We start from the raw sequence: 26,062 nt of genomic DNA on the forward strand, positions 1-26,062 counted from the left end.
GTTGCCCAGCAAAGTTGTGAGTCTCCATCCTGCAAATATAGCAAAGTTGAGAGGACAAAGCTTGGACAATTGGATTTAAGTTGGCCCTGCTTTGAGTGGAAGGTTGGACTTGGTGACTGCCAGAGCTCCTTTCCAACATAAAGTATTCTATTTTCTTAAAAAATTTTATCAATGGATGTGTCTGTGCATTTTACTGTTACTAGGTACTATTTACTTACATACTGCAGTTTATCACTCTATCTTTTAATTTATGATGACATAATGGGTGGGAGACATAAAAGAGGACACAGTGGTCTCTTACCAGGTTTCTTGGATGAATTAGTGCTACAGGTGGGACATACATACTCTCTTGTCTCCCATTAATGCCTCATCACTTGGGAGAATTGTGCTCTAGCTCCACACAATAATGGCTGTGGCTTTGGTCCTGTGAATCCTGGCTGGTTTGGGACAATGTATGATGATGTCTGGCCTCATTGTTCCAGTCTGACTCAGATTGTGAAATCATGTCTCCTGCTGTCTGGAGCAGACCAATCCATCTCAACAAAACAACTACTGTTTGTTTGTTTGTTAGTTTGTTTTTCAGTAAACTTATCCTGCGTAGCCCTATCACATAAAGTAATTGCTGGGTAGCCTGACCTTTTTCCAGAAAAACTCCACTGAGCTCTTGGGCAGCTGGCAGAAGTCAATGGCTTGGATGATTTTACACTTGAAGGAGACAGAAAAGTCCACAGGGCCAGAGTTGAGCTTGAGCTATGATTTAAAATTAAAGTCAAGTTTGCCTGACGTTCTAACACTTTAAGTAAAAGCAAAGGGGAAAAGATGACAGCAAACTGATGTCTGTGCTCTTTTTGCAAGTATGTGAGAGTGAGAGAATTGACTCTTCCTAAGGCACTTCTTCCTGAATGATGCTTATGCCTACTATTTCTCGTAACTCCATCTTTACCCTCCACCTGCCACCAACTCTCAAAGGCCATGTTTCCTTTGTGGCCTTCCACTCTAAGACAAATACCCTATTTTGGGAGAAGTATTTTTGCAAACGCACCTTGCAATCAATAACATCTTTTAAAGGATTTATTAATGGTGAATAAGGAAAAAGGCAGGAAAGTATGAATGATGTGCAAGTCATGTAGAACCCATAGGCATTTTGAGGTGGGAAAGGCAGGAGATAACCCTCTGCCAGACAGACTGTAAAACATGGATGTCCCAGCTGGAGCCATGGTGATTTCCAGCAAATGCCTTTGCAGAATACCAGTGTCCTACCAAGGGAGACTCTCTACCTGCATAAAGTCCTCGAGGAAGCCTTGTTTTGTTGATTGCTATGTTCCTTCTCTTCTGATTAGCCCTCTGCTTGCCTACCCTATCCACAACTTCCTCGCCAGTTTCTTGAGGAATCTCTAACTCCCCGGCATCTACATGTCTAGTTTCCCTGCAGGTACTGAGACTTCTTTTGGAAGGAAAAGAAAAGTGTTTCTTTTTCTCTTCCCACCTGACAGAAAAGGTACCCCAAAGTTACTTCACAGTCACCATCATCACCTGCTACTCATTCTGAGCCAGCTCTGGCTACAATTGGTTTCCTTCATGTCTTCCTGTGTTGGGACAGGGAGACAGAAAGCTCAGTGCAATTGCCCAAGAATCAGAGACCTGCCTTGGGCATCTCATGAGCCCAGCAGTACCTGGCAGGGACACTGCTGGGACAATCACCTCAACTGCAGGACCAGAGAAATATGGAGAGGGAGACATGGAACTGGGGAGAAGATGCTGCAAAAGCAGAAGTCCCATTGGTAACATCTGCAAAAGCAGAAGTTCCACTGTTAACATCTCTGCCATTTTGCTGGTTAGCCCACACTTGAATGATGCACCATTGGTACATATCACTCAAGGACATTTAAGTTACTTTTTTGGCCAAAAGGGAAAAGGGACACACATCCTTCATGCAGCTCCATGAAAAGCCCTGCAGGTCAATACCAATGATTCTATTTTTCTTACTACTAGTTATTCTTTAATGTAATTGTTATTAGTAATAGCATTCATATTCTACAAAATTAAATGTCACATCACAAAATATTTTTCAAAAGAATGAGTCCTGAACTCAAATACTAATAAGCCAATTTAGTTTGTGCACATGAACCAGGCTTTTCTGAGCACTTCTAGGCATCTAACAATGCTTGGCCATTAGGAAGCAAAATGCAGCTTACTGAAGCTGAGTCTGCTCTAGCTTCTTGCTGATTTCATTTTCTAGATATCCAAAAACACCAAAGTAGGATGCAAAAATCATTAACTGAAGGAAACAAGATTATTACAAATATGGTATTTAAGTACATTTTTTGTGTTAGGATAGGCAGGATTTCCTCTCACCTTGTTCTCATGACCTAAATGTGTCATCTCTTCATTTAGGTGCTTATTCTCCTTCTGTCACAAGTGGAAAGTAACTGTGCCAAGACAACTCATGGCATTGGAGAATAAGCATGTGGGCCTGTCTCCCTGTATCCATAAAAAGGAAGCAGAGAGACTTAGCTTATCCTAAAAGCCTAATTTGTAAAATTTCTAAAATTAGATTAGACAAGTTCTGATTTGGATGTCAGAGAAATACAAAGTAGAGGTTATTTAGTAAGGACAGGTCTTTTCACATCATCTGTTATCCACCACACATCCTGTTTGTCTAATGAAGTAGCAAAATTTCAAGCTTCCTATCAACCACTCAGGAATTCAAGCACTGGCATTTTGGATGGCAGGGTTCAGCTACAGAATTTAAAAATATATTTATAACACCTCATTTCATTATCTTATTCATCTGATATACAGCACTGTCAACAGTAACTTACCTTTTCTCCTGCTGGGAAAAGATAAATGTAACAGTTCCTGCTGTCTGGTGGAGCTCGATAAAGACATCGCCTTCAGTTTTGTGATACTAAGCATGCACTAACAGCACTGTCGTGCAAAGGCTGATAAGAACTAAAAGGAGTAGACTTTTTACTTTTACTTTAATATGCAAACAGCTGTTGCAGTCTCAAAGAGGAAGTAGAAAATGAAGAGGTTGTCTGGAAGGGGAATGATTTATGTGGTGATATGAAACTCCACTTGAGTGTTGAGGAGAGTCAGTGCTTTTTCTACAAATGGCCCTAATATTTCCAAAGCCATTCTTGCACTGCGGGAATAATTAAAAACTGGTCATCACCTTCAGTGATGCCCAGACTGTGGCCTCAAAAAGCATGTTGGGAAGCAGGAGGAGATGTTCAAGTTCACATAGAGTCCTTGAAGAATCAAATGTCAAAAATCAGTATCAGAATATGTAAGCTCTACAGTGAATTAGGGAAATCACTTTACAGTAACTATTTTACTTAACTGAGGTCTACCGACCTCAGAGGTAGACTGAGACTGAGGTCTCAGTTATGGTTATGAAACACATTTCTCTGTCCTAGTATATAGGGTAGCTTTCTGAGATGTATTAAACACAACTTTACATTAGCTAGATCGAAGCCTTTGGATGAGGGCTGCATTCACATCCTTAGGACTGCACAACAGACTCGTTTGTTTTAAACTGAAAGAAAACCAAACTCTCAGTCCAGTGAGATTCCAGATCTCCTCTGTCTCTTCTTTGTGGGAGCCATTAGAGGGATAAATGGGCATAGACACTGTTCTGTACCCAAATCTTAGACACCTGAATTTCCCAGAAAAAACACAAGCAGTGCTAACACTACTTATTGACAAGTCAGAGAAATACGGAAAAAACACAAGAAAAACAAAACATATTTTATTAAAAAAATATAACTGTGAATAGCCTTGTAATAAATATTTTCCACCTGTGTGTGACCCCCCCAAAAAGCTATGCAACTAGCAAAATGTAACACAGCAATAGCTTAAGAAATGGAATGTTCCCTCAGCATTTCTTAAAGAATCACAAGAGCATGTACTTCATGTGCTAGAAGTGAGAAGGTTCTCCTTCTACATCCACGATGAACAAAAAGGAAGTCCAAATGAAGAGCGGTTCTTCCTGAATGTCTGAAGAGTTGCCTTATCCCCAAGTGGCAAATCTGAAGAGTAATGAGCAGTAACCAAGTAGTGCCAGCTATATCACGAGGAAATTAAATCCCCAAAACACATTTCAGAGAAAGAGATCAAGAAGTTCAGTGTTATCTAATAATTTCCAAGCCATAGTTGCCAAGAGGGTTACAGCAGCTTTTTCAGGGTTAGCTGTGAGTATCTTGTATTTTAAGATCTACACTAAGGACAGAAAACGCCCTGTCTGTATGGCATCCCGTCTTGTTGCACCTTAATCTTTTATGAGGATCAAAGTATTGAAAAAATCCTCCAAAAGCTGGAATACAAAATCTCTACAGGGAACCAAGAGCTCAAGTGGTAAAAAAAAAAAAAGCCAGAAGATGGTCTATTCAAGAACTGGCCATGAAATTCATGACGGTCATAGACCTAAAGTGCTTAACCTTAAAGATATTTTTAATGAAATGTGTCTTTGAAAGTGCATGAACTTGAGAAAGCAGAAACCTGGATATTTAAATAAATACCTCCAAACCTAGTCACATGTACAGAAGCCTGAATCCAAGGACTTTTTATGGAATAATAATTCTATTAACTTCATTGCAGTTTTTCCTGACTTAACGTGATATGGAAGAAGATTGCCATCAGACAACAAAAACAAAAACTTAATATCCCCCTTAACAGACAGAACACAGAACATCTGAGCTGTCAAAACTTCACCGCAGAGGAAAAAAAGCTTCCCGTGCTTTCTCTAGGTCTTCTCAATTTGCATATCTGTAAAAGAAAGAATTATATGAAAAAAATATCAAATTACGAAATGATGATGTCACAGAACATTTAATGGCTTTGGGACTCTTTCCTAGAGTTTGGAGGTACCCAAAAAATTTCCTTCATTGTCAAAATTAAAGATCTGAAATGAAATTAATTAAAAGGTCAAATGGAAAAAGAAGATCGTCATGGGAGGAAATAAAGCGGTAGTTCAAACACACAGGTGGGAAGTGCTCTTTAGCAAGTACGGTGAAATTGCTGTGGCTTAGGTCCCCCATTCTTTTAAAATCTTCTTTTAACGTCTTTCAGATACATTCAGTGCTCTATCTGTTGGCATCCCTAGCAGCGTATCCCCAGGCCCTGACTTTTTAACTGGGAGATCTATACCTGCAAGACCAGCAGGCTTACCTTTGTTTATGTTTATACCAGTAAAGTGTAGCAGGGAGGGATTCGGGATGTAATTAATGTAGTGCTTCAGAAGTCAGCGAGAACATGAAAGAAAAAATTCACCCTCCTGTTCCATACCACAGTATGTTTCAGAGTCTACAGAGATTCGGTCATTTATTTTCTTGCTTTGCTGAGACAGAATCTCACGGCTTGAGAGTTGCTTGAGTGGCCCTGATGGGTTAAGGTCTCTCTACCTATTGCCATCCCACTCCTTCAGTTGTGCTTGCACAACTCTTTCTGTAGCAGAAGTGTGAGCTAAGGAAAATACTAATTTGGGTTGTTATGTATCTCCACATCCCATTTTCCTTAGCATGGCTTTTATTTTCATGTTTAAAACCAGATTAATTATTTGATATAACTTCCAGTACACAATGAGTTATGATGGTGAGTTTGTAAGACAGAGAACAGGAGGCTCCACTTCTCTTGAAGGCTCTGTCTGTTGAAACAAGGGACTAAATAAACCAGCCGTGAATCAAGGCTCCGATGACCACAAATGATTGATGCTGTGTGCAATTTGCTACTATTATTCCCTTTATCATTTATACTTACATTTCAGCTCTTCGTCTTCAAAAGCAGCATCTCTGCAGTCATGTGTATCCTTATCTTTTGACAACTCTTTAAAAAAACGACATACATACAGATAACAGTCAGCATAGCTTAAACTTTTCATATAGCGATAAATCTTTGCTAAAAGCTGCTATCTCAGGCCATCCAGGAACAACGTGACTTAAATGCAGATCAGGAGAAGAGATTAAAACCAAATGTTTTGTCCATTTGGGGTAATTATTCTCAAGAGAGGTTTTCATAGGAAAAACCCCAACTGCCGGTATGAACTAACTTTCAGGCAGCAGTTTAATTTGAAGTGGTGTCCAAAGAAAACCCCACAACAAATTAAAAAACAAAAACACAAAACCAAAATAAACCCAGCCATGAGCCATCATGGCTAAAGGATTTTAATCTCTTCTCTCACACAGTAAATATTAACTCTCTCCACTCTTTCCTCCATTTCTGACTGTCATGGTGGTACCGGCCATTCACTGAGATTTGCTCATAGCAAATAGCATCAACTATCTCAACAGGAGGAAACAGAAACTGTTAGGGGCGTTAAAGCTTCTTCCCGTGTTTCTCTCAACAGGGCCAAACTGTCTGTCCTCAATGTTGTGACAAAGACCCTCAAATGCACACTATCATATCAGGGAAAACACAGGATCGTGCCAGCATGGCTCAAATTGCAGCACAGAGCCTCACACCACCGTGTGCTGCCACCCTGAGGCAGGTGTTCCAGGGAGCATGTCCCATCCTATCACAGACTTTCCAAAACACAGCACACCACTCTGTTCTTTTCTGGACGTGCTCCTGGAACAAGTATGCTTTTTCTTCCATGTTTTCCTTTCAAGAAGGTGACACAGTAATGAAAAATTACTCTTTGATTGTAATTTATAGTTGTTGCATAAGTGAAAAGTAGAAAGCAAAACGAAAGTTGGATGTAAATCTGCATTTTCTTGTCACCGTTACAAAGTAAACTCTCGAGCAATTATTTCCACAAGAATCACACAGAGCTAGATTTATGCCGTATGTACATACTTGCTATTGATGAACTAGCCACAGGTGTTCTGTTGTTCTTATTTGCTCTAGCTGAAAGAAAACAAGAGAGAAAAATCAAAAAGAAAACAAAATACTTGAGATCTAATGGGTGCTTAAGCACAGTGGTGGTAAAGGCACACTTAGCACAGTGTAATCATTGGTTCTCAAAACACTCAATTTCTTCAAAGACTTTAAAATATATTCTTCAGTGCTCCCAGTCTGTCAGTTTCCTTTCCAATTTCCTTTCCTCACTTCTAAGTCAGAACTCCATCGATACTATACACTAATATCACTGAAAAATACTTGTTCAAATGGTTTTCCATTGTATATTTTCACCTAGAATTTGAATATATCGGGCAACAGGGAACAAGAAGGGGATCACCTTCTTGATGCTTTTTGAGGGGAAAAAAGCCCATATTCCAGAAAGGTTCCATTCTGAAAGAATCACTTGTCTGGTCACGTAGGGCAGCTTGTGTTGTGAAGGAAAAACTTGTTGCTACTACTTTAGCTTCTGAATCAACTTGTAGTTTATTACACTCACACACATATAAATAACATAATCATGAAAATCACATACATTGTGACATGTATATACATTATCATGTATAAACACAAACAATAAATATTACTCAAGCAACCCAGGAAACTTCTGACCTTCACTGAAATCCCCAGAAGGGAATCTTTTGAGAAGTCAAGGAGTTTGCTGTCCCTTCTTCCACTTTCATGTTCTGCTCCTATTTCTATCACGTTCTTAGGACAAGTATATTCTCACACATGCAGCATTATCTACCCTAACCCTGCCTTCTGCAGTCTGCTAGCATCACCTGCAAGCCTGTTAAGCTCCTGTAATCCAGGAGATGCATTTGTGACCAAAACACTGAAAATCCACATTTAGTTCTATCTTGTATTTATTTTGTGGAACTTGAACATGAATGCTCAGTATAGAATTTGCTTATAGATGTAATTTCCAGGCAGAAATTAGGGCTGTTTCTGGTTTTCACTGAGGAAAAGAGAGCTGGGAGACAGGAAAACCAACAGTTCTGCTATACCCCCTCCGAAAGTACATCTCTCTTAGCGTGGAAGCTTTTGAGATACCACTTGGAAAGACAGTACAACTAGCCTTTGCATTAGTTCCGGACGAGTTTCATGTTAGCTACACACATTTACACCTCCTATCAAATTCAAGAATTTTGACAGGTGCATTTAGTCCACTATCATGTTCAGGTTTTGGGAGCATTTCTGGTAATAATTTACAGAGTCATACCAGTATAATATGATAAAGCTGTATCAGCTTCAATGCCTCCTGTACTTTTTCTCTGCAGACAACTTGACCCCCCAAAAACTCAAAAAGTTATTTGGAAAACAAGAAGTAACTATGCATCAGCTAAAAAACCACACAAATTTGTTATACAGAGGAAGGCTTCTGGCCAAAACTAGAATGTTCAGCAAAAACACTTTTCCTTTCAACATTTTCTAATGACTCCTATGGATGTTCTGAGATCTACATGACTTTATTGTATCTGTTAAAATGAAGAGTGAATATAGAATATAGAATCTATATATAGATTCTGAATAGAGAATATATATGAGAGAGAGAGAGAGAGAGAGAAAATATAGAATCCTGAATATAGAATTTCTGAATATAGAATCCTCAAACACACTTACCTTCTCTACAAGGAAAAAAAAAATACAACCAACCAACCAAAGAAAAAAAAGTAACAGTACTTATTTCAAGTTAAGCAACACATTTCAAACATTTTTGCTTTAATTTGAGGGCAAACTGTATTCTTTTTATCCTTAGATAACCTAAAAATTTCTCTAAGTTTTTTCTTTGGTTAGCAAGTGAAAACAAATTACCACCAACGCTTTAGCTCTTCAGCATAATGTGATGCTGAAAATGTCCAGTTCAAGTCATTTAAGTGAACTGAAAAAGCTCAAAACTTAAAAAGGAAATGAATCAAGTGGTATGAAGCCACAGGGGAGTCTTTCAGACTCAAAACCATATCACTTCATATGTAATCCACCATTCTTATGGTGTTTTAACCAGAATAAAAATACATGTAGAATTCATAACAATTAGATCACTTAAAAAAACATGCTGTCACAGTTCAGTGAAATTTTTCAGCAAATGCAGGAAAAAAAACTCTAAAAACCCTCTTGTGTCCTGTCTGCTCCTAACATTCTGGTTCCCAATCAAAAGGGAGGACACAGAATAGGACAGCTGAATTTGCAGTGGGTGCATAAGCTATGCTTTGATGTTTGAATAGACTCGACACTAATCTTACTGCTCTACATCACTACCTATAAGAAAAATTAATAGAGATGCTTGGTAACTGGTTTGTGGGGAGCTGACAACCTGTTCCATTCTGCTAACTTGATAGTATTAACTAAGCTGGAGAATGAAAAAGAAATAAACAATGGGGCAAAAAATTTAGTGGTTTCAGGATGAAAGGTCTAAGGCAGACTTTTATTATCTCATTCCACCTCTGTGAGGATGAATTAACAGAACAGACTGATCATAACTGAGATGATACACTGAAATAAATAATTTGAATACCTTTTTTTATGCAGAGCATACATAGAAGCACAGATCCAAACAAAGCAGTCACAATGAGAATTGCTCCAACAAAGCGTCTGCTCTCAGTCCACAGAACACCATCAGCTGAATCTTCGAGAAAAACAAGTGGGTGGGGAAAGACATTACATAATTGCTTAAGCTTCTCCCTTTTCCTTTCATTTGCATCGTGTTATTTCTGCTATCAGCAGTTCAGACATGATAACAGCATTTTAGATTTTGCCTAAGGTCAGGTGCTGATGGTGCTCTTTACCGTATCTCATTATCCCAGTAAAGGGGGGAAAAAAAAGATAGAACATACAGGTCCCTTCCAACCTAGGCGATTCTATGATTCATATTTCATTCATATTTATCTTTGCTTCCTGCATTCCATGCGATAGTGCCTTTGATTCCAGTCACAAATCCTGCTTGTCACCAGGGTACAAAGTGTGACATATAGATTCCTTTCCCGTCAGGACTACAGGAAGGAGCTGATTGAGAAAGAGAAGAGAGTCCATCTGGAAAAGCTCTGAATGCAAAGGGTGAGTGACCTCCTTGAATCCCAGAGGCACTTCTGGTTAAAACCAAACTTGCCTGGTCACCACTCGCTGAAAGGATGACTTGGCTTTCTCACTCCCAGCTGCCTGTTTCCACCCCTTGTCAGTCCCAGAAAGTGTGCCACCAGAGGCATTTTTAAAACTGCATGGTGAACAGGACCAGGGGAATGACCTGACCAAGTAACTGCCTGATAAACAGAAATATTATTTTCGAGTTGGATCAGGTCCCCAGTCTGGTTGAAAGCTTGTGCAAACATATCTCAGTACAACCCAGAAATTAAAAGAGTAACCAAAAGCAAAAGGCGTAGAGGTGGTGCCCAGTTAAAAGGTCCAATGAGAAATTGTATTAGTCTTCGCCATTCATGCATCTTCCTTCAGTCCAGACTTTATGAGAAAAACAATCTGTGTATGATTTGTTAAATTTAAATATGCTCAAAGCAAAGGCTGTAGTGGCAGGAGAAGACCATATTCTTCAAATTTATTTGACAGTTATCATCAGCAAAACAGAACATTCTTGGAAGGTGTGTCTAATTTATATGGGAGTGTTTCCTTCCTAGGCTCCGAGCTATACGCTTTTCGAATAATGGAACTTTTTTTAACCCTCAGACTCAATTTTCACTTAACTGTAGGTCATGCAAAATTACTATCCTTGAATTCTGTCCACACATGCGTGATGAACAAGTTAGTATGGTGGAAGCACACGCTAATAGTGAAACTTAACCGCGCAGGTATTTCTTTTTAGCCTTTTCAAAATTAGATAGGAAAGAGAAACAAATCGTGGCTGATTCAACTGGAACAAAATGACATAGTACCTTGAAGTGTGTTACCATAAGTGAAATTTAGAAATGTTACCTGCTATGCGTAAAATGGCAGATGTATTTTCTTGCAGCTCTTTATTCCAGAATGTACAGTAAAAAACCTCATCAGTCCTGCTTTTGATTGTAAGGGTACTTGTCACACGATATAGCTGGTCACTTCCAGTTTCATAACTTGTGTTTGCCTTATCAGTCAAATCTTCATATTCTCTGTTTTGCCATATCACTTCAGCTTGTGGGTATCCTTCTGACTGACACGTCAACTTCCAATTGTTGTCTCCTATGCTCACCACTCCTTGGGTTATAGTTCTATAAGGAGCTAAACAAACGGAAGAAAATTATCACTAATAGGAAGCTAGAAGAAGAGCATATATTAGCAAGACACCTTTTCTTTATCCCCAACCCCTGTGTCAAGTTTCTGTACATCAGCTTGGATTTTGTAAAACATGCTCTTGACAGGGAAAATAAATATTGCTATGGTGTCTCTCCATAGTAACTGGAGGTACAGGATTTATTACAATTTTCACACTACTTAGAAAACTGCGTTAGCTTTCTGGTCTTTGTCCTGTCTAAATGGTTTTGCAACACCATTTCTCATATGTCATTATGGGAAATAAAGGACAGAACATGGATTCAACCTAGACAGAAACATAAAGTTATACAGCCATGCAAGGTCCATGAGGTGGCTCCTGTCTGTGGAGAGGTTTCTTTAAATGCTAGCCCAGACATAGCTCGCTACAGGGGCTTCTCTGAAATCTTTTAACAGTATCAGATAGCACTGAACCTCCTGCAGTAGCACACTCACCCTTAACTTTCAGATTGATCGTCTTGTAGTCGGCTCCCCCATAGCCAATAAGGCAGCGGTAAAACCCTGCATCTCTGAGCTTCACATCAGTGATCTGAAGGAGAGACTGTCCCAAGTTCAGATTCTCTTTCAACAATTTTATTCTTCCCCTAAAGTCACTGTGCTGGCTTTTGAAGTCTTCCTTTCCTTTGAGAAGCACATAAACCTGCTTCTTTAACTCATCTTTCTTTTCCCAGCTGACACTTAAATCTCTAAACTTTAATTTCCCATTCACTGGAAATGTGCATTCCATGGTCACGTTGTTCCCATGTTCCACAGTGTAGAGTGTCTGGGGAGCTTCAACCGTGAACAAAGCTGAAAAACAAAATTTGGAAGAAAATATAATTCCAATTATAAGCCTAATCTTCGAAGTCATGTCTTACCATATACATGGGATGTTTAAGGACCAAAAGTATCTATCTATCTGCCCTGTTCAGAAAAGTTAAACATTTTTGCATGCACTTGCCCAAGTTTGGGACAAACTGGGCTATTTATACCTGCAGACACCTGCTTTGTGCACATACGCAGTGTGATGCTGTCCTAAAAATAGGCGAATGTGTGTGCACAGCCCCTCAGCTGCTGCTTTCAGAACACTGCCATGGTAACAGGCAATTGTTAGTGCCTTGGATGGGGAAGTTCTGTTTATAAAAATGTCAACAGTTTTTGCAGACAATGTTAAAGAATACATGACAATTCCCAGGTTTGACAGCCCCAATGAAACTTTTTGCACAATACAAATGGTACCTTGTCTGAAACGGTGTCTGTGCTGAAACACTGACAGGGATTTTAACCTGGCCCCATATCAAAGCACGCGTATCTAGTTTAGTGTGAAAGCTAAGACCTTTTTATTTAAAGCACTAAGGGAAAAAACCCCAAACGCTAGCACTGAATGAAAACAGGAATTAACATTTCTGTGCTTATACATTGAAAGGAAACATACTTAAACAGTTCTACCGCTTCTTACAACTCAGCTTCTTACCATTTAGGAAATGCCAGTAGAATAAAAATGTATACAAAAGCAAAGCCTTTTCCATGATGTAGATAGAACCTAAAAAGATAAAATAATAGACAAATATAACCATCTGCTCATTTTCTAACTTGCACTGTGAAATACATTTTGTAGTCATTCCACACAAAGAACTGGACAGAAGGCACCAAATTCCACTCTAGACGAAAACGTAACAAAACTGCACCATTAACTACCTTGGATGATCGTGCAGAAAGCTTCCTGCACGGATGTGGGAAGAACATCTAATTGTATTTGCTTTAAATACTTGTCCTTGGTTACGGCAAAATATATGCTTTATATGTCTGTCAATTAGTAAATAAATACTCCCCAATACCCAGCTGTTCCCCTAAATTGTAGCAGGGAGTGTTGCTCCTGCCTGGAGAAGAAGGGAGGAGTTTTCTGTAGGCGTCCAGTGGAAGAAATAGAACTCAGTTCTTCCCCACCTGTGTGCCTTACTTTAACACACTGTGCACATACCCTGCTTTGTAACACCTGGTCTCACAGTACTTAACATGGGGCTCATGAAGTTACATATAATGTGAACGGAATTTGTGCGGTAATTAATCACTTAATGAGTATTTACACAATAGCGCCTTTGTAAAACAGTGACAAAACCAGTCAGCCTACAAACAAAATCTGTTTCTTGAATTACTGCTGCATTACCCCTGAACATGTAAATTATTTCAATTTTCTGACAGAAGTTTTTCCCCTCTTTATTGACAAAGCTTTTATACTCCTACACAACACTTTAACATTATAAAACACTCATTAATGTCAATTCATACACTTAATCATCACACACCCACTGCACTTACTAAATGTGCAATTAAGTCAGAGCAATAGTCGTATCAAGCATTGCCATAATTTTTCAAATTCCTCTCAAGAAAAATTCAAATTCACTGTAATGGAAGTCTTTCTTGAGTACAGAGAACTGTAGAATTTTATCTACATGAAGTCTTCATTTTGGATATCTATATGAAGTCTTCATTTTGGATACCCAAACAGCCACAAAAATAAAGAAAGATTGCCTTCAGTTGCTTTCTAGTGGTAACTCCAGTGTTTGCATAAGAAATTAGGCAACTGTACTACCCGTCACTCTTCCTAACTGATGAAATCCTATCTGGACTGCAACTCTTACCATTTTTGGTAAGATGTTTTGTCTTTCTTTCTCTGATTGCCAAATTTAGGATGATAATAAAATAACAATTTTGCCCTGAATCTTAAGATACATGTGCCTTTTCAGTGTTGTGGCTTAACGGAATTAGACTCCTCATAAGAATTTGATTCAAGCTCCTTTTTCCCTCAGATTGCTGCTGAAAACCCAACAGCGGGTTTGCAGAAGGCAACACAGATGGAGCTGAGAAAGAGAGTCAATCTAATACACTGTTAGGCAGACACGAGGAATTACAAAAGGATGTATTGCCAACAGGGACAGGAAAATACAAGTCCGATCCCCAGGGTGAAAGATCTGTTTCATTGGTAAATAAATCCCAAGCTTCTTAATGTGGTTAGGTACCCAATTCATGATGCTCTAAAAATAACTCACAAACCGCTGCCTAATCCTGTGTGTACCTAAGAGCGATGTGCGCGCACGAGAGTACCTCCATCACGATGCCACTGCCTGAGTGACAAACAGTCCAGCGCACCAACTGAGCTCCAGAGCAAAGCTTCTCAAACAAGGCAGAGGCACACCGATCTCACCAGGCTGCTCTGACCAGGCTTACTCTAGAGGCAAGCCTGCAGAAGAGCGAGATGCTGACTTGTAGCACACTCAGCCACAAAACACTTTCTACTTTTTTTTGCTAAAGTAGCTGAGAGACTGCTCAGAACAAATAATAGCACATATACCACAGCCACAGAAAGATATCCCTACCCATGCATGCAACCCATACCCACTTTTTTGTCAGGAAATGTGAATGTTGGTATGAACTCCAGGAGAGGTGTTTGGATTAACTCCTGGAAGACGGATGACAAGAAGTAAGCTTTTATGGTTCCAAGACCCACGGTTGTATCCTGCAATTGCTGACCTTTAATTTGCATGTTTTCTCCCACTGTGGAAGAAAACAAGCCTTACTACACACAAAAGAAGTATGACTATTACTTACAAAATTCCTCAAGACTGAGAAAGTCTGCTGCTGTACTCAATTTTTCACTTTCAGAGAGAAAAAAAAGTAGGTGCACGTCAAATCCAGAAGCACATGCAAAAACCTGCTGCAATAACCATGACAGACCCTTATCCAGTTTCACCTTGAGCAGAAGGATCCCCTGGCTGGGTTGGTTGAAGCAGCTGGATGCCAGTTGAAGTTTTTTACCAAAGCTGCAATCTTCTTACAATTTTTCTCACAGAACCTATCACAATGCTTCTTCTTTCCTCCTGCTGGCTTCTGACATCTATGGCAAACACAGTTTTATAAAAGCAAAAAGATATTCGCTGTGCAAAATGCTCTTCAGTATTGCTGCTTTATGTTTCCCTCCCAATCAAATGAAGAAGACAGGAAAAGCAGAACTATTTGCCCAAAGACTTCTCGTGACAGAACTTAAATGTTGATGTAACTCCACCTACTTCTTCAGGAAACTTCCCCATTATTTGAAAATTCCCCACTAGGGAAAATTCTCTATTGCTAATAGTGGTTCACTGTAACCAGAGACAGAAATGTTGGGAAAATGAGTACATAAAATGCCACAGGCATTTTGAGAAACATGTCATCTGATCAAAGCTGTATGTGAGCAAGTCCTTGGAGTACCAATAGCAAGAAGTCATCCGTCTACACAAACTGGGGGTCCTTACTGTACTAATCCCAAGTGGTGCCAAACAGCTGATAACAATGACTGGAAAATGCTACACAACTTACTCATGTCTGCAAAGGTCGCAAGTAGGAATAATGGGAAGAGCATTGCCTACCTGTTGCTGGTAAGAACAGATATTGTCTGTTTAAGATTTGAACACAATGAAGGCCCCGTGCCTTGCCACTGTGTAGTGCAAGAAGAGTTGTCAAGCCAATGCATTAGCTTAGCAAAAAATGAAGAGCGCTGTCTTTTTCTTTTTCTTGATTGTAGAAGTCAGTCAGTACAGAAAAAAACCCAAGCCCGAACCCAAGTATTAGAAGCCAAAGGACGTACTCACGTTAACTTGCAGACCGTAGTGGGATAACTTGGTCAACAGCACAAAATACAATTTTAAACGTATGTTTCAGTGTAAGTTCACACACTTATGTTGTCTTTGCATATCTCAAAAAAGGGTTGAGATTCTCAGAAGAGTTAAACTGCTGTGAAATGACCCCTTCAAAGTTTTCAGGAAGTATTTTCTTCTTTCCACTTGACAGCCCACTCACAGTATCTGTCATGGAAGCAAAAACATAATACAGAAAACTGGTAAGAGTTAACCTTTTTACTTGATGTGTGGGAGGAACGTGGAGACAGTGGTATATGAAATAGCTGAATGTAACATTTGCGTTCTGATAACCTGAAACTACCTTAGGAGGTTGAGGGGGTGGATTTCCGCAATAGGTGAGACCGATGGAGGTTAATTTCCACTGATTTCTTCTGTGCTTAAAAACAGGTTTAATGACATTTTCTCATAGAAAAAGGAAAAAAAAAAAAGGTGCTACCAAAAGAAACGGAAACAAATTTGTAAAATACTGTGAGACCACAGAAGCCATTGATGTCGCTCGCTTTCAATGTCAGAAATTTAGTTTCCTCTTTCCCATTGCTTGCCTTGAGGTCGCAGGGTTGCTTTTCCCATTTGAGTATTTAGTAGCAAACAAAAGGCCAGAACAAGTTTTTTTGGTTTGGGGTTTTGCTTTGTTTTGGTGGGGGTTTTTTTTAATATGTATATATACATGTGTGTGTATATATATACATATATATATGTATACACACACACGTTTAACAGCACGGTTATATACCGCTGTTGCTGTTTGTTCGTTTGCTTGTTTGACCTCTGTTCTGCAACAGATTTCCCAGATTTCCCAAATATCTGTCTTGCCTGTCACTGGGTACTCCTAAGCAAAACCTGTGACCGGCATAGCCTTTAGGGAGAAAGCCCCCGGGAATCCAGGGTCGCGGCAGGGCAGGACGGGGGTCCCTGCGGATCCACCCCGGGACACCCGCTGCCGGCAGCCCCCGGCCGGGCTGAGCTCCGGGGCCAGCCGGAGGTGCCGGAGGTAGGGCGGGGGGGCGGACAAACTCCCGCCCGGGCAGGCAGAGACCCTCCCGGCCGACCCCCGGCCCGGCTCCCCACTTACCTCCGCGGGCCTTCGGGGGGCTGCGGGACGCCTCCCCCGGCGGCCGCCCCCGGCGGCTGTGGCTCTGCGGCGCGGCGCGGAGCGGGGCTCAGCCCAGCCCTGCCCGGCCCGGCCCGGCCCGGCCCTCCCTCACGGGTCGGCCCCGCTGCGTTAGACCCCGGCCCAGGCCTTAGCCGGCCGCCCCCGCTGCGCGTCGGTGGTCGGAGGCCGCCCCGGGAAACCCTCCGGTCGGCGGTTCTCTGCGGAAAGGCGTCCCGAAAAGCCCCGTCGCCCGGCTGACAGCCCCGCGGTGCTCAGCGCCCCAGCCCCGGGGAGCCCTCCCGGGAGACTCGTCCATTCCTGAAAGCCACAGGCTCTCGGGAAACAAAACCGAAAGCGGGCACCGCCGCTGCGTCATCGTGAAATCACGTCCTTCGCTCCCCAAACGGATGGCTTGCCTGGTGACACCTGTTTAGGTGGAGGAAGACTGATGTCAAAGGGCTGGATTTTTGGATGACTACACAGCATCCGGGATGTCTGTGAAATCCAGGAGCTATTTGCTGCTTCTCCAGAGAGAAAGAAGCAGTCTGACTTTACTTAAATAACTCTGTTCTCTGCCACTTAAAGATCTTGCAGAGGGATAGAACTCCAGTACAATAACCTGACAATACAATTTGATAACACAGTGTGGCACACGGTTTCTTTGCTGTGAAAATGTTTGTTATGTTGTGAAACATAACCCTAACAAGATCTCTGCCACAACTTCCCCAAAAGAAAGAAACCCCAAAATGAGAATATTAACCAGGACATTAATCTACCACAGAACCGAGGAGCCATTGTGATAACAGTTTACTAGCGAGTACGTTTACAGAGTGGCATATAGAACAAATTCAAAGCTGTAACCCGTGGCACCATGTACGTGGCACAGACATGTACTGAAGGAGGGCAAGGACAGCCACACCCTTGTGCTCTCTATGCCGGAACTATCAGGTACTGCCGTCTGTAATACGTAGTTAACATTTTTATGGGCCATAAACCAGCAGGTGGTTGAGAAGCCTACGTGGAAGCTATCCAGTTTTTCGGCACATTGCTGGGGAGGTGCTTGACAAAGATGGGTTTCATTCACTGACTTGGGTCCAAATCTTCCGAAATGATATAATGTGAGCCCCTCAGAAAGGAGGATGTGGAACATCAGGTTCTCCGATAAAAGCTCCTCCACACCCCCACAGAGAGGCAATGGCAGGTGGGGAACCCAAATAACACCCTACTGCTCCCAGGCACATCACAGGAGTTACCAGCCCATCAGAGACCCACCCCAGCAAGCACAGAGGAGCACAGAGGCCCCAGGGCGGGTGGGAAGCCAAATAAGAGACTCAGAGGAAGGGACAGCCTGCCTGGGCCCCTCCCAGGGCTCTCCCAGGAGAGCCTCAGCTCCAGGTCTGAAGCCCAGCAGGATGAGCCAGCACCACAGCACCTTTCAGACTGAGGGAGCTGGTGGTGTGCTGTGGGACACATTATGGGATGCAGGGGAAGAGCACTTTGGCATTGCACAGGGCTTGCTATGAGATGCTTAAGGGAGGAACCAAAGGTGGGAAAAGGGATAGATCTAAGTGACTTTGGAAGGAACAAGTGTGAGACAACAGAGGCATAAGGGAATAAAAAGGACTGCTTGCATATAAAAAACAGTTGCTAGTTGATGCACTTGTCTGGCCATGCCCTGTGCCCAGTTAGTGCAGTCTGTCCTCTCGTTAAATTGCTTTCTGACTCTTTTCACGCGTGTGGGACTCTTTATTCGGGGGGTGATGGGGGGGGGAATGTACGTTTATGGGGGTCTGAGTGCCAGCAACTGGAGTCATACCATGGATCAGAGGACTCATGTCCATGATGCAGCAATTAGACACCGGAGCGGACTTCAGTGCCAGCACCTGCACCAAGACCTCGGCCGTAGCTGCCCCCACATCTGTGGCAGCAGCAGCTGGAGCAGGCGCAGGTCTGAGTGCCAGCAGCTAGACTGGGACCATGGGGCAGAGGGCCCCGGTGCCTGGGTGCCGGCAGCTGGGGAGATGTGAGTGACACCAAATGCCAGTCCCTGGGATGATACAGGGGATCAAAGGCCGATGTTCCCTGGGAGCCAGAGCAAGAGGGTGTGTGAGTGTGTGAGAAAAGATCCAGCCGGATGAGCCAGTGCATATGCGCAGTGCTCAGGGAGGCTGGGGGGGGGGGTCTTTGAAGGAAAGATCACAGGAGGAGCTGGGACCCTATCAGGGGGACCAAGGGAGTCCTAGGCAGCTGCTGGAGAGACCACGACGTCTGGGGACTCTCTATGGGACAGACCCACTTAGAGGCGTTGGGGTGTGTATGTCTCTAAGGGAGAGACCTTGGGGCTTGGTGCTGTGGGATCAAGGGAGTCCTGGCCAGCACTGGGTGGAGGCGTGCGGAGGGGACTGGGGTTTATGTCAGTAGCAGTAACTGGAGAAGGGCTGCACACCTCCTGGCTCATGTGCCTAGATGCTAGACTGGGAGACTGGGATCCAGGGTCAGCCAGAGGGCAGACTGAATGAGCACAGCTACGGGAGGAATCCACCCTGTACATATGTATACATATTCCCACCAGCGGAACTCTGTCAGAGAGAGGAACAGGATGAAGCTGTTGATGCTGTTCCTGTGGGTGGTCCGTGTGTCTGTGTCATTCCAAGGAAGCAGCTGAGTCACTATCCCTGGAGGCATGTAAAAGACGGGTAGGTGCTTAGGGACATGGTTTAGTGGTGGTTTTGGCAGTGATAGGTTAATGGCTGGACTTGATGGTCTTAAAGGTTCCTTCCAACCTAGACGATTCTATGATTCTATCCGTGTGGCTGGCCGTGTGTGTATGTATGTATGCAATGTGGTGTATACGTGAGTTCTGTGTGCGTGTCCATACCGGGAATACACGCTTAGCTCATGCTGGTTGGACCTGTGGACATGGGGCTGAGGCAGCCTCACCTCTCTTGGGCTGCCAGATCTGCCCAGTTCCCCTGACATGCAGAACTGTTCCTTTCAGCCAGAATCACAGCGCCATGCCCTGTGTTATCATCCTCTGTGTGCTGGATACCTTTCAAAACAAAAAGACAAAAAGAGCTGGATTTGGAATACAACAGCTGGAATGCTTTACTGTATTCTGGTGTATGCTCTGAACAGCATTTACGCACTGACCTACAAATTTACCGCCAAATTTACACCTGTAAATGGAAATGGAATTTGGAAACAAAATATGGAAACATTTTCCATACTGGGAACAAAGAGCATCTCATGCACAGTACAACTGCATCCTTCCTGAGGATAGCCGTATTTGGGTTTGCTGCACATCTCCCCTGTTTTCAAACACACATCTTCATGGAACTGTAAAAAAAGGTGCATTTACCTTCAGCATGCTGAAGGAAGAATACAGGTTAGACTAATCTTAATGACAGGTACACTTAAAGTATTTTTTATGGACAAGCAGGAAGCAGAGCTTATATATAAAACTAAGAATCTTTTGCTATTATACCAAGCCTGCATTTGTCTGCATTACACCATTATGCCAGTCATAAAATCATGGTGGTACCATGCAAAGATAACCAAAATAAAACAAATTAGCTATAGAAAACTGATCAGTCAGCAAAATTGCTGCCAGAGACAAGCCAAATAACACCGAGCTGCAGGCAGGCCAAGAAAAGTTTAGACAGAGCAGGCCTGGCCAACCTCATCCCTGAGGCCTGGCAGACTCAGTACAAAGCTTATGGCCTACTGTTAGGAATGGAGATAGAGTAACACAGGCCTACAGGGTAACAGCAGTTTCCTGGGACTGCAAGGATTAGCTGTAGTAGTTACAGTGTATTGTAGCATACCTAGCATATGTAGTTTGTGTATTGGTCACATTTGGTATTTAATATGCAGTGCTACACGCGTAAAACTATTTTGTGGCTCTAAAGACTGCAGGCGAAACCCAAGATCAGTGACTGAAGTTAACACCCAGCTTTACAAAGCTGCCTTCATCACCAGAAGGGCTAAAAGGTGTAGCCAACTGATACAGACCAAACCATGCCTCAGAGCACATCTGGTTCTCTGGAATTTCTTCTAACATCCACAGGGGCTGCTGTAGAGAGTAACCAGAGCCCACTGTGATACCCGCAACAGTGCCTGTGACCTCTGCATGTACCGTAGCAGAGAGGACAGCAACATCTACAAACTCTGCACAGACAATCCAGAAGAGTTACGGAACCTCTCTAACGGTATCAGGCATGATCAGATACTGAAGGGCCCTGTTAGACTGAGAAAATGTGGCAACATGAGAAGGGCAGTACAAACAAAAAAAAATGAAATGTTAAACACTATTCTTCAGGTTTTTTTTATAGTGAAGAAAATGCTTTCTAGTAAACACTACATCAAATCTCACCAGAAAGGAAGAGGAGAATCAGATCGCGGGAGGGGGTACTGCCTGGTTAGCATTTACAGCACTTGTGATGTATGAATCCTTTTCCAAAGAGAAAACCAGAATGAGCAAATGTGATCATTATCCCTGGGAATTATTAAGCAGCAGCATATCTCTTTAGTCACTTCTTCACTTTGAAGTCACAGGCTGAAACAAATCTCCTTCCAGTAAGAACAAATGACAAAAACATTCCCAGAATGAAGAGGAAGCTTCCAGTTTAAGAGCAACTTCACTAAGCCAATAAATGCTTTGGTTAACTACGAGGATTAGATAACATTGGGACTTCCCTTACTACTAACAAAAAATGCTGTGTCAAAGCTAAAAGTTTATACTCGTTCTGTGTACGTGCTTGGATTTTCAAAGTTCACCTATCTACATATATTCACACACTTCCTTTTTTCAAAAGTCGAATAGTAAGAGGAAAACAAAACCCCAAAATCTTCAAGGATGTAATCATTTTTTGTCTTTAACATAAGACAGCAGAAATTTGGGGTTTTTGCTGAACACTCACTCCCAAACAAAATTAAGCAATTGTCACAAGTTAAAGAATTATTGTGAGGTTAAAAAAAGTCTTCCGGTCACTTGTGTTTACAGTCAGTACAGGCAGCTTACTCAAACAGATACACAGTGGCAAAACCAGGAAATGGGTTTGCTAAACACTATGAATTTAGGGCATTGATTTTTTTCTTTTATCTATTTATTTGATATCTTTATTGATTTATCTTTTCCAAACTATTTAATTATTTTGATCCAGCATCTTTAAAGTTATAAGGTATTAAATAAGCATTTGCTGTTCCATTTTGGAGAATGTCGATGTATTTTTGAGTTTAATTTTGTAGACAATCTTTCCAGTTGGATGGAATCAATCAGGCAGACCGATAAAGATGTAACCTTCTTTCTGCAGGGTATCCCTAGCATGATTTGCTTCCTTCTTATTCTGGATCATCAAACTGAAGCGGATAATGAACAGTTTTACACCCATTGATAAATTTACACCCATTATGGTAAAATTCAAACTGATTCATCAAAGTTCACTACATATAAAGATAAGAGAAAGAACGCTTGCTTGCTTCCAAAGATTTATTCTGGTTATTCTTCTATGGTCCTTTTTCCTTCTTGTAACATAAAAATCACATTTAATTAATCCAATAAACATCTGCATTGGCACAAGTTACAGTTATTTCCATTTTTACGTTACTTAATTTTTTTCAGATGAGTACCACAAACAAAATTTCTAAGATTTAATTATTTTTGGACCAACTATTTGTGGAGAGAATACATCTTATCATTTAAACCTTTGAGAAAAGATGACAGGAACAAAGCAGACATGACTGACTGGATAGTCATGTCACTTTATACTGCTGTACTCCACAGGACAATGGTTCCCAGACAATGGTGTGCCAGCACATCATGCATAAGGCACTGCACCGAAGGAGACTTGGCAGCACCGCTTAACGCAGCTCTTGTTTTTCATGATGTATCTGAAGCACAGTGGTAGCAAGCCACTGATGGAGGGGTAAGACAGGCATCAGAGATTCTGCATTTCACTGTGGCTCTTCAGAGGTGTTTCTGATTTCCTGTGACAGGCACTCAAATGAAGAGCGGCAATGTGGCTGGGGGTGTGGGAACTGGCATAGGGCAGGCAATGTGCCCTCTCTGGTGCCAAGAACATTCACAGTTATGAGTGAAATCCTACTGTTCAGCTCATGTCTGGAGCAGCAAGCAGCTATCAGCAAGGAGAGGCAAGAGCTGCCACCCCTGTCGCAGATGGGCTCCTCCCCAGTGCCTGCAGTCTGGTGTAGCTCAAACCTGCCTCCTCTCCACACACATGAACCACAGCGGCTCTTTATGCCCTATGCGAAACCAGCCTGCATTCTCTCTGCTACTTCTTAAATCCTTAATCTTTTCTTCAGAAACTATCCCCATTTCCTTAGCAATCACCCACAGTTTCTCCTCCTGTTCTCTATTCTTGTATTGTTGCTTTCAGGGCATGCTCTAGTGACAGAGATTGTAGGGGGTTGTGTGTGTATGGTTGGACTCGATGATCTCAAAGGTCCTTTCCAAGCATGAAGATTCTATGATTATTGAAATACGGTGCCCCATCACGTTAACCCCTCCAAAGAAACCAGACGTCTGCAATACAGAAGTCTGCTGCACTCTGAAATACCTTCCTGCTCAAGAAAAGAAGAAATTTGGACAGACCGAAACAGTCTGCTTGCCTGCAGATGGGTGGATGGTATCTTTGGTAACCTGCTTTGAGGAAAAATTACATTCTCTCAAATTTAGCAGTGAGAGACCCATCAAACACAGTTTTCTCTAATGAAGCCTAATTAAAGACCTGTCAGTGGCTGCCAGTGCAGGACTGCCATCTTGCGTGAAGATAAAGTATAGCAGGAATCTTTTCCCTGGATCTCCTCCAGAAGCAGGCAAGACCCCAGGGAGCTGGGTGCCAGCTTCATGTTCATCACACAAGCCACCACTCCGACACACTTGGAGGATGGATTCTTCTGCTCATGGATGGACAAGTCTATTATCAGCAGCACATAATTTCATCTATTAGTTCTAATTTTTTATGTCCTCCTCTGCCTTCTCACTCTCTGATCCTTTCTTACAGCATTTCTCTCTCCCTCCTTCTCAGTATGCCACTATTGATTTATTTTTTCAGTTCCTTCACATGATTATGCTAACCTCCATTTTTCATAACATTTCACAGAACCACCATGTCATTCATGTATCTAACAGACTTCCATGCTTCCATGTATCCTTCCACAAAACGTTACTGCCTTCTTGGATTGCAGGCAATTAGAATTAAGTAGAATTAGTCCAACACATCCTCTGGTTCTCTGCACAGGATTGTCATTTTGTGAGTCAACTTTCCTGTTTCCCCTTCCCTTGGCTGTTGCTGTCATTCACTGTATCTTTATGACAGAGAACGTTTTGATTCTATATACAATCTTATGCACATATTAAACCCCAGAGCTGTTTGCCACAACAGGGCTTTTCAAATGTTCCTTTTCTGTGATTGGCAGCTAGTTATTTTAGATAGGCCATTTTATTCAGGGGATTTTTATTCAGGGAGCAATATAATACCTTCAGTAAAACCATTAACTGTGGGCAAAAACTTCGCTTTTAAAGGTGTATGCAGAATCTCGGGCCAGATGCCTTCATCCTTGCAAGTGCTTACATCTATAAGCTGTTAAATCCACTCTACACTGTAAATTGGCAGTCAAAGTTTGACATGGACTAGTCTGTCAAACCTCTGGAGCTGAAAATACATCCTACCATCATGTTTTTAAAAGTTTGTATCTCCTTATGTACTAAAACTATGCGTGGTCAAAGATTAAATACTTTTAAAAGTCACAGGCATTTTCAAAATATCACAAAAAAAATCAAGTTCTTGGAAAGACTTTATGTAAAAATGTCAAGCAATTTTCCACAATAGAAAAAAAAAAAGTTTTTTCCTTTTCTAGTATTTTTGCTGTGCTGTTAACAAAAGGGGAAGTAGAAAAAATGGGAAGATAGCTGTCTTCTCAGTCACTTTTTTCAGAAAAATAAGCTTTGCAAAAATGTTTGCATTTAGAACATGAATTAATACTAACAACAAGAGTCACTGGCAGGTGAGGACATTAGCAGATGTAGGTGTTTGACACTCACGACACCCAAATCTTGAACTAGAAGACCCTTTCTGGAAAAAGGATGATTCATTCTCATTGTAAGGTGAGATGTCACATTTCACTATGAGGTGGTGTTTGAGGTGCTGTATATTCTCATGGACTCCTGTTGGAAACTTTAATGAGATACTCATTAATAATGCCAAAAGAATCCTGGGAATCCTATCCAAAATTTCTATCACTGCTTAAAAAGCCAACTGACAGAGCATAAACTTTGTCTCAACACTTTTTTAAATAATGAAAATTTAATTTCTTTGGATTTCAAAGTCAGCCTTTAATTATGGATGATGATGCCATGAAAACATTCTGACACAAGATGAAAGGCGGAGTAAGACAGGAAGCCTAAGTGTTGAAGCCATTTCATTCCCTTCCTCACCAACTGATACTTAGTTACCTGGTTGCATCATGCCAGAGCTGAGAACCTGCCAGGGGCCCGTGTGCATGTTTAACACAGAGATGAGTTCCTGGAAGCTTCTCGGGACAGGTTCTATAGACAAATAAATACATAAGTAAATAAAAGATAAAATAAAGCGCAGGAAAATGACACGCTGTCCACCGCGGGGCTGGCACTTTCCCTCCAGCACATTTTTAATACCCACCCGAGCTGCAAGAGCCAGGGCGAGACCCATCGCTTCCTCACACGTTTAGTTCTGCCGTTGCCCGAAACCTGTGACGATGTTTCACCCACAACCGCGATGTCCCTCGGCTAAAAACACACCCCGTACCAGCTGCGCTCGAACGGAACCGCGTTTTTTCCAGGCTGCTGGAGGATTTAGGGCGTTTACTCGAAATCGGCTTGACAAGACAGTAAGGAAAGGCCGAGCGTAAGCTGGTTACGGCAGAAGCCAACGGCCCCGGCAGGCACCCGCGCTGCCGGTCCACTCCCCCGCAGCCGTTCCAAACGCCGGCCCGGCCGCCGCTCTCCCTCCGGGAGCGCCGGGGGCCGCACCGGGTCCCGCCGGGCGCCTCAGCAGGCGGCGGAACGACAGGCCGTGAGGCGCTGGGCCCGGCCGGCCAGCCCGCCGCCGGCCCCTGGAACCCCTCCCGGCTCCGCCGGCGCCCGCCAATCGCGGGCAGCGCGGGCGGGGCCCTGCCGCGGCCTGTTGCCCTCTGCCCGCGGCCCACCGGCGCCCTTCCTGGAGGTGAG

The 26,062-nt window shown here is 42.3% G+C and overlaps 2 protein-coding genes across 21 annotated transcripts in view; one reads left to right on the forward strand and one right to left on the reverse strand.

The window, feature by feature from the left end:
• Positions 1-3,718: 3,718 nt before the first annotated feature.
• On the reverse strand, positions 3,719-26,038 carry LOC128902801 (programmed cell death 1 ligand 1-like). 19 transcript variants are annotated; one of them, XM_054186392.1, is made up of 14 exons: positions 25,515-25,648; positions 25,310-25,402; positions 21,209-21,286; positions 19,777-19,885; positions 16,816-17,262; positions 14,468-15,908; positions 14,173-14,308; positions 12,542-12,610; positions 11,524-11,877; positions 10,756-11,037; positions 9,350-9,460; positions 6,793-6,843; positions 5,758-5,823; positions 3,719-4,767 (listed from the first exon to the last, which is right to left on the reverse strand). In XM_054186392.1, exons 8-14 carry the CDS (start codon positions 12,594-12,596, stop codon positions 4,745-4,747), a joined length of 942 nt encoding a protein of 313 aa, XP_054042367.1. In that variant the 5' UTR covers positions 12,597-12,610; positions 14,173-14,308; positions 14,468-15,908; positions 16,816-17,262; positions 19,777-19,885; positions 21,209-21,286; positions 25,310-25,402; positions 25,515-25,648; the 3' UTR covers positions 3,719-4,744. The 19 variants fall into 19 exon arrangements, with proteins under 19 accessions (XP_054042367.1, XP_054042368.1, XP_054042364.1 ...); XM_054186393.1 differs by having other exon boundaries at positions 16,816-19,885; positions 25,641-26,038; XM_054186389.1 differs by lacking the exon at positions 21,209-21,286.
• The window catches only part of PLGRKT (plasminogen receptor with a C-terminal lysine), a 30,708-nt gene continuing 30,236 nt past the window's right edge, over positions 25,591-26,062 (forward strand). Inside the window, exon 1 of one of the 2 annotated variants that reach the window (XM_054186408.1) lies at positions 25,591-25,722. In XM_054186408.1, the coding sequence (XP_054042383.1) occupies positions 25,591-25,722 (132 nt within the window). Of the gene's footprint in view, positions 25,723-25,973; positions 26,058-26,062 lie in introns of those variants that run through there. The other variant, XM_054186406.1, reaches the window with a different exon arrangement.

Source organism: Rissa tridactyla, chromosome Z (genome assembly GCF_028500815.1).
Source record: "Rissa tridactyla isolate bRisTri1 chromosome Z, bRisTri1.patW.cur.20221130, whole genome shotgun sequence".
Lineage (NCBI taxonomy): Eukaryota > Metazoa > Chordata > Aves > Charadriiformes > Laridae > Rissa > Rissa tridactyla.